The 8613-nt window shown below is 39.0% G+C and overlaps 3 protein-coding genes across 3 annotated transcripts; all 3 read right to left on the reverse strand.

Moving 5' to 3' along the window:
* Nucleotides 1-1309: 1309 nt before the first annotated feature.
* Nucleotides 1310-2245, reverse strand: JH06_4467 (hypothetical protein; the record flags this gene model as incomplete). The annotated part of the gene is made up of 8 exons (XM_014669948.1): nucleotides 1310-1391; nucleotides 1447-1537; nucleotides 1568-1737; nucleotides 1768-1828; nucleotides 1859-1985; nucleotides 2017-2072; nucleotides 2104-2164; nucleotides 2195-2245. The coding sequence occupies 8 exons, from the start codon at nucleotides 2243-2245 to the stop codon at nucleotides 1310-1312; spliced, it is 699 nt and encodes a 232-aa protein (XP_014525434.1).
* A 151-nt stretch (nucleotides 2246-2396) lies between these two features.
* JH06_4468 (hypothetical protein) lies at nucleotides 2397-3374 on the reverse strand (the record flags this gene model as incomplete). The annotated part of the gene is made up of 4 exons (XM_014669949.1): nucleotides 2397-2942; nucleotides 3009-3084; nucleotides 3116-3289; nucleotides 3325-3374. 4 exons carry the CDS (start codon nucleotides 3372-3374, stop codon nucleotides 2397-2399), a joined length of 846 nt encoding a protein of 281 aa, XP_014525435.1.
* A 488-nt stretch (nucleotides 3375-3862) lies between these two features.
* On the reverse strand, nucleotides 3863-6255 carry JH06_4469 (hypothetical protein; the record flags this gene model as incomplete). Its single annotated transcript, XM_014669950.1, has 6 exons — nucleotides 3863-3902; nucleotides 3930-4130; nucleotides 4162-4268; nucleotides 4300-4476; nucleotides 4507-4674; nucleotides 4696-6255. 6 exons carry the CDS (start codon nucleotides 6253-6255, stop codon nucleotides 3863-3865), a joined length of 2253 nt encoding a protein of 750 aa, XP_014525436.1.
* Between the last annotated feature and the right edge of the window lie 2358 nt (nucleotides 6256-8613).

The following is an 8613-nucleotide window of genomic DNA, read 5'->3' on the forward strand; positions in this document are numbered from 1 at the left end:
GAAACAGTATGATGGTATCATTCTTGATAAGGCCAAGTAATGCGACTGTTGGAACAAAGATTATCTGCCTAATTGACTTTTTGTTTGTTAGGATCTTTATTTGAATGGGACGTCATTCCCAAAGACACAGTTCGGAGAGTCGACACCATCGTAATGAAGATTGGTTTAAACTTACCGAATAGGGTCCAGAAATCATCAATCATCTTGTCATAACCTAACAGAGGAAGTAGGATCTGTAGATAATGACTTAGAGTGTAGCAACGAGCTCGACGATCCATTGTAATCTCAAACCTCCCACCGTCAATTAAACGAGTAAATTTCTGTGAATGAAGTGAATGGATAGAAACACATCATTGCAGGGTTTTCGGTTCTTGGTCATATCTTCTCATGTGACTATCAGAACAATGGCTCGTAATTATGTATTTTAGATATGAGGATTAGGTCCGAAACAGATGCCTCTTATAGAGTGACATATGATAAGCCTGTATCTGCAGTTCAGGCAGTTACGTGTTTGAACAATCATTTTTGTCGAGGAAGTCAACTACATGTAATGACATGAAGGGATTTTCATGTAGGTTGCTATGATCGAATGCAGCGATTCCACTACAAGGTCTACGTCAATAGAAAGCAAACCGTATCATTGGATAGGTGGTTAAATTAAGGTCTATAATATATATTCAAAATATCGATCCAAATATATCATCCAGAGCTATTGAAGTCCTTTTGTATTTGTATTGTTATTATTAGAGTCTCTTTAGTGCTTTTGGAAAGATCAATCTTTGTAAGGTAGTTAGCGATAATCCTTTTGTTGTCACTATTCATTTTGCTGATCCAAATGCGGGAAAGAAAGCTATCAATGTATGTTTTGGGGTGCTGATGGACTGAAGGGAATGAATTCATTTTCGTTGAAAGGAAGACCGCTACGGATCCTTGACGATATACAATATTTACAGGAGAAGTCCAAAGAACAGATTCGTCCCAGTATTGAGACGGTTGGATTTGTTGACTATAAAGCTAAAAGGAACAGTAATTCGATTTCAAATGTTTGGATACTTCATTTCTTCAATTTAAGAGTTGTGTCACACTTATTACCGGGTTTTCTGAAGGGATTGATGTCCGAGACCCATCAACAATCGCAGAACTCAAACGAATCGCTGTAGAACATGGCAAGGTGCATTTTCGATTATTCTTTGATTTCTAGTTGAAAGACATGAAATATGTTGAAGTTAATGGAGAGAAGAGACTCTTTTTGAAGTTTGCAAATTCATATTCGGCTTCTATTGTTATTGTTCGTTGTTTGAATCATGTGTTAGGCTGCTAAAGGATTTGCAGGCCTACTGTTCAATAGTTGTCGGTTAAAAGCACGACAATATGATTTTAAACAATACTCCCTGAACAATTATTCAGAATCAAGTGTTTGTTGAATTATGTATCAAAAATAAACACATATAATGAGGAACATCTGGAAGAGCAGCAGACATCCTAGCCGCATCTGCCTGTTGTGAAGGTAAAGCATGTGCACCTGCCAACCCAATGTCTATCCATCACACCACATATCAGTTCATACCACTCATTTTCACCCCGGCAACTTCCATGAGGACTTTATCCATTTCTTCATCAACCAACTCAGACTCGGGCTCAGGGCCAATGTCCATTAGCTCCATGTTAATATCATTCCTCATCATTTCCTTTTGGAACTCTGCAGCGACTTGCTGCATCTCCTTTGGATCCATGCCCCTACAGATTAACTCTCACTAATTCATCAACTCTCCAATAAGCTTCATTGTGATGGCCCCCTTCTTCATTGCCTCCATTTGAAGGATTTGAGCTAATTATAAACAATACAAAAAACCATCACCCTTATTCACAGTAATGGTAGTCACCATCGATTCAATATTTGCTCTTACAGCTATCATCTTCTCAATGCCATGTTGAAGAAGAACTCGAGACTTACATTTCGCTTTCAAGACAGCAGGAGATGCTCCCTACGTCTTACAACCATGGAATCACTTCTACAGACTTTGCTGACTTTTTAATATCGGCATCTACTTTCTTTTGTTCTCTCTCCATAGCTATGTGTCGTACAGTAAAACAATTCCGTACTTCGAATCTGCCTATCAATTGAACGAACATTTGCGCGAAGATCCTTCTTCATATCCTGATACTACAATTTGAAGAAAAAAACAATTCAAACTTTCTCATCGGGTGTGCGTGTATCTTTTGGTCCAAATAATCCTTTAAACATTTCAAAAATAATGATAGTGTAGAGTGATAGTTGAGTCAGGTTTTATAAAATCACGGGAATTCATCCATAAATGCAAGATTGGGAGGTTACATTACTTATGAGTTATACACTGGATCTTAGCTGAGATTGAATGTCAAAAATGAATGGGGCTTTATTTCAACGAAACAAGGTAAAAGGAAAACTTGGCATAGAGTTCAGTAGCCTTAACAGAAGCAACCTTCACACACTTCATAAATGTCTCTGTATCGAGTGGAATTCCTCCCAAGTAATGGAATCCACACAATTCCCCAAAAGCATTCAAGATTAGACTCACCTTCCCTTGCATAATCCCTTCTTCCCGTTCGTTGGGATCCAATAAGATTAAATTATCCTTTAAGACACAAAATGTTATGCAGACAGGTTTGTAGTGAAGACAAATGGGAACTGGCTCCCTTTCCTCCGGAGGATAAATCTTTACCTGCTTTCCATCAATTGAGTAGTCAGGTCGACGGAAAGAGCACAGCGACGAAGTAGCAGCGAGTACAGCCGCATCGAACAAATTACCATTATTATCGATCACACTCACATAACAATGAACAGCAAACACCTTCTCTCCTGGAATAATACACAGAGATTCTACTTCGACGGTATTGTTATCCTTAAGACTTCGTTCCAGAATTCTCTGCAACTCATACTCAACATCCGAAGATGTTGATCCCTATAAATGATATAATATAAACGACCTTGCCTCGAATTCTCTTCCTCCCATAGGCGTAAGAATTACATGAATCACAAAGAGTCCTTCATTAGGTCTCTCAGGATGAGGAGATGTGATTTCGCAGTTCGTAATGGCACAAACTCTGTTAATAACAATTCCATCAATAACTCTACTTTGTTTCTCCGATACAAACAGTCGAGGAGGATTGGCTGTAGGTATGTTTAACATCAACAGAAATATCCCTCATCTCATTAAGACTCCTTCCATCAACACGTATCCCATCCTCTGCAGCCTTAATAATGAATTCCTTCTCGACCTTACTCACGGGATCCATCACTTTATGAAGACTTAGTTTTCAATTTATAATTTATGTAGTTTGTACATACGGCGTCCTTGAAGCACCTTGGCGCAGGGGAAGCGTGCAGGGCCCATAACCCTGAGGTCCGTAGATCGAAACTACGAGGTGCTACTTTTTCTTTTTTCAGTTTTATCACAAATAGTATTTGAAAACCAATAACTATATGAACACTACGCTTCGATCTGACTGGTACCGAAGAGAAGCATCATTTTCCTTTCTGCTGACATGACCTCATGAGTGTTAAACATATGATCTGGCTTAAAAGCAAAGGTGAAATCTCGGTACATACAATTCAAATGGTGGTTACGTCCTTTTACACACTTCATAGCAGCTTGCTTCATTGCATAGCGATACTTATCAGCATGACAACACAGGTACCAAGCAGTATACTTGATAGCTCTCACCATCACCTCTTCAGCACTTCCCAAAGGATATACTTTCACTTTAAACCAACATGATCCATAATTGGGATCTGAGTATTGACAATGTGATATGATCGATCGATAATCCCTGCTAATTAGAATAGCATACAGGAGATAGGAATTGACTGTGGACGATAAGGTTAAGAACTCATTAGATAGTAACATCTCCAAGCGTAAACACTATCGAATATAAACTATGATAACAACTGTACTTCAATGAAACTGTCACCATATTGAGGAGTGAAATAGACAGCAAGATTTAAGCACTTCTTAGCGTTGTAAAGAGAGAATAGTGTTGAACAAGGATTGAGAAAGATTCTTCCTCCTTCACACCACACTTCTCCTGACTTGGCAACATATTGAAGAGCAAACATAAATACAAACAAGGCCAAGTATGGACCACAATATCTATTTGACATCAACACAATGAAACTCCTACTGATGAATGATCTGAATCAGTGAAGCCCATAAACGTCCAGCTCCTCGATTCTCACTAACTACACGACGATTCAAAGCTAAAGCTTCTTCAATGGCACTGCACCGCAACTAGGAATGAATAGAGAACGGAAATACACACAAGTTGTTGAATTCGCTCTAAAGCGAGTTTCCATTCACCTGGTACAATTCGTATACTCTCAATAATCACGTTTCTTGATCCTTCTGTATGGCCTCCATAGTCCATTAACCGTGAAATCTCAAAATACAGAGAATGGGCATTCCGATAAGGTGTCACTTGAATACTTCGCTCAAAACACTAGGAATGAGAATCACTATAGAAATACACTTTTAACGCCTTTGTGAAACTACCAGCAAACGTATAGGTACGTGCAAGTAACAACCAAATCTTCCATTTGAGATTATCAGGACATAGTTGAAAAGCGCATTGGAGATAGTAACTACAAATAGAGAGTACTTTTCTAGAAGATTGAATGTAATCATCCATCAAATCAGCCTATCTCTTATCATTTATTACTATACACACCTTCTTAAATGCTACAAGACGCAAGTGCGTGATTGTTCGAAGGTACATTTGAGTAGCCATATAGAACACTTTCCATCGCAATTCTATACTAAGCGCCTTTAGAGAATCACCATATGCACATAACAATTCTTGTGGCTGAATTCGTTCATACATGGATTTTCCATCCCATGCTAGCATAACTCGATGTTCAAACACTTCAAAGGAAAAGAACCACAGAGGTCCATGTTTATAACAAGACTCTGTGTAAGCATGAAGTTGCTCATAAGCCTTTTCTAAGCTTATCGAGCGGTAAACAAACAAAATATAGTTCAAAATAAGATTGCCTTGCTTACAGTGATCATTATCAATCAAATATTGAAAGATTTGTTGGGCATGAGGGACATCTCCCAGTTTTGCTACTGTCATACAAGCATCCACAACAGTTTTCACATTCCGATATTTCCGAGAACGCATCAATGAGCTGATCACATGAAGGATACCTGAAAGATTTCCTAGTCGTTCTTCTACTCGTAAGGATCTCTCTAACAGCAAGTCATCATCTCCTCTCATTATCAAGGATTGTTGAATCAATGAACGAGCTTCCATAAATGTACCACTATCCATATTCAATCGAACGAGCTCCAATACCACATGGATGCTTGAAGGAGCTTCTTTCCATAATCCTTCCATAATCACACGAGCTTGATCAATATCTCCTTGTTTCTTCAGTTGAACAGCATATTCTAAACGTTCCTTCAATGCAGGTCCATTCAGCTCATTGTTTCTTCGACCTTTAGATTGAGAGGAACGACGATTCGACTCAGGAGGACTGCGAGAATTCCCCTCACTGTTATCCTTTGATACATACATGAAACGAGAAAGTGAATCTTTGTCTTGACCTCGTAAACGAGATGAATATGGGCTCTGAGGTTGATACGACGAATCCGTTGCGATTCGAGTTGTGTTGGAATATCCTGAGAGAGATGGCTGATAACCATTAAGCAAAGACGATCGATAGGAAAGTGGATCTTCAGACATGACTGTGGCATCTCGGCCATAAATAGGATCAGCTGAGGCTCTCCAAGAGTCATCCAGATGTGAGTGATTACGGAACCCTTCATCGTTCATTCCGATAGCTGGGAGATAGTCTGAATAACAATAAGGATTATCACGATCAAAGGTTGATCGATCATCACTAAATGAACCTAATGAACCATCCACAAAATAGGGATCTGTAGAAGCATAATAGCGATCTGGAGTGATATGATTGGGATCTTGGGAATCCATACCATAAGGATATAAATGCGGAGAATCAACATGATACGAATAATCACGGGGATAATACATATTTGCTTGAGGACTATAACCATCATGATATGAAGTTAGGTCATCATCCACAGAGGCTGAATCACTTTGCATCCACAGATTGGATCGACGAAATCCAACCTGACCTGTGGAAGGAAATAACACTGTCTCTTGAATACTTGGAAGTGGTTGATCACTGTCACTACTAACGGAATTCGAAGAGTACTTGCGTCCAAGTACATGACCTGTTGTCTCGCTAGAGGGCATGAGTGCACTTCGTGTAGGCTCAGGGAAACAACGAGACTGTTCCTGTAACGGACAGCGAGTTCGACCCAATAAGAGACCACGATATGAACCATCACTACTCTCTGACACGTGAGGAGAATAATCTTGTTGTTCTGACAGTTGTCGTCTACTGCGTTGATGATACAGGGGAGCAACAAATGCTTTGTCTTCAGGTGGTACAGAATAGAGGGATCCATAACGATCAGTTTGCCAATTAGGAGACTGCTGCTCTTGATTCGAAGGGCGGTATTCTATTCTAAAAGTAAAAACCAACATCGCTGTTCGTACGACGAAACACCTTTTGGACTTCTTCGAATCTATCCAATCACTTCCACAATACAATTCATACACTCGATATCATAAACGGTCGACTCACTTCTGGTTCCATTGAATTCTGATAAGAATAGCCACTATCTGTTCCTCCAAACCCACTGAAGTTATTGGAACTAGATATGACAATCGGTCCAAGAATCAACTTTGGTACCCTAGACGACCTTTCTGAGTGATAATCTACATAGTTCGATCCTTGGCAGTTCTATTATATTACTTTTAGACATATTCAACACCTACATAACGACTTCCTCTCATTGCTAACAATTACCTTCCTAGTTCGTTCAAGTACTAAATGACCTAGAAAAGCACTGCCTAATCGACTTGTGAATAGTATCTCACTATATATGCAATTATCGAAATCATCCAAAAAGTCCCCATATTTGGCATCAATTCTAATTGGACCGTTTTCTGTTTCAGAAAATGTTATGAATGAAACTGTTTCTCCTTCTGTTTGATGCATTTCTGTTCGTTTTTGTTGACGCAGGTAGGAAGCAAATGATCGTATTTCCATAGCATGTTATACGTTTGCCTCTGATTGTTTGCCAAAAGTGAAGCGTATATATCAGAAAACCGATTTCATTTAGAAATTCAGTATTTGGGTGCCTATCTCGATGACAAGTCGTCTTTTACAGAACTCATTATTGAAATTGTGCAGTACAATTCATCGGATTGTCTCAATGAACAATACAGGATTCGATATACGTCATTCATGTTTTGTTGGCTTAGTCTTAGTGAAACTGTTTCATGTACGGTGGATACTACAAGTCGATGTAAGATGAATGGATGTAATATAACGATAGCTGACTTTACCTGTACTTCGGTTGTTGACAATGCTCAGTTTTATTTCGGTGATTTGAATATTGTCGAACAGTATAATATGACATGTTCGGTGAAGGATCAAAATCATTTTGTTGATGCATCGTTGTTGATGTATCTTTATTTTATTTCTAGAGAATCTTCGTGCCAATGTGGGAATCATAGTATGCTAGAACAGTTAGCTTCCATGAAGGGAGTGTCACATCGGTATTATATGAACTGGATGGGTACATTGTCGATAGAGTATTTCATCTAGAAAATAACCATGTACAAATAGGCTCTGTAACATTTCATTCTGCATCCCATTCCCGTAATCTTTGAATTGGTTATTATATGTGTAGTTTGCGACCGATCATATCTGAAGGGTGAGTACTGATGAACTGTGTGATGGATAGAATGGATCATTGGTCTTTCTATTGCTGCTGGAATCATTATCGTTCTCCTTGTAATCTTGTTCATCCGTGCACGTCGAAAGAAGCAGAGACTCGAAAGAAGGAAGAGGACCACCGCTGTGAATCTTGGAGATGAACTGGAGATGGCAGGAAGTACGGATTCTGATAATGACTCTTCTTTGCTTGTTTGTGGAATACTCCATTTTGACATAAGTTATTGATGATTTGCAGACCTCCAAATATTGCGGCAATCGGCAAGGCCAAGAATTGGCACCGACATTGGGTCATTAGAATTGCCGCAAAAATGCCGCAACTACCTAATGTTTCTTTTATCTGTAATTGTTTACAAACATCTTTCTTTAACTCAATTGTATTTAGGAATCAAGGTCGTTCCTTTTTCTTTAAGATAATCATATTCACTCAAGTAGTGTCTCAGGAGAGTCAGTCTTCCACTTTTCTCACAACAAGTGGAATTCTGCTTAACTCGCAGTAAGCATCGCAGTTTATCTGTAGAAAGGCAGCTTCTTCTCGGTTGTAATATCAGATTTTGAACAGAAAAGGATCTCTCCACTGCTGGTGAAGATACAACTTGACAAACCTGATCCCGATAGATAGTTGCTAACACTTGATATTTCCAGGAATTGAAGATAAAGTACTGATTAACAGAGATACCAATACGCGAGTGATATTTCCAGGAATTGAAGATAAAGTACTGATTAACAGAGATACCAATACGCGAGTCAGTATCTCCCAGATAAGTGAGAATGTCCTTATCTGCTATATTACAGAGACGATTGAT

Source organism: Blastocystis sp. subtype 4 (assembly GCF_000743755.1).
Source record: "Blastocystis sp. subtype 4 strain WR1 chromosome Unknown seqid_0367, whole genome shotgun sequence".
NCBI lineage: Eukaryota > Bigyra > Opalinata > Blastocystidae > Blastocystis > Blastocystis sp. subtype 4.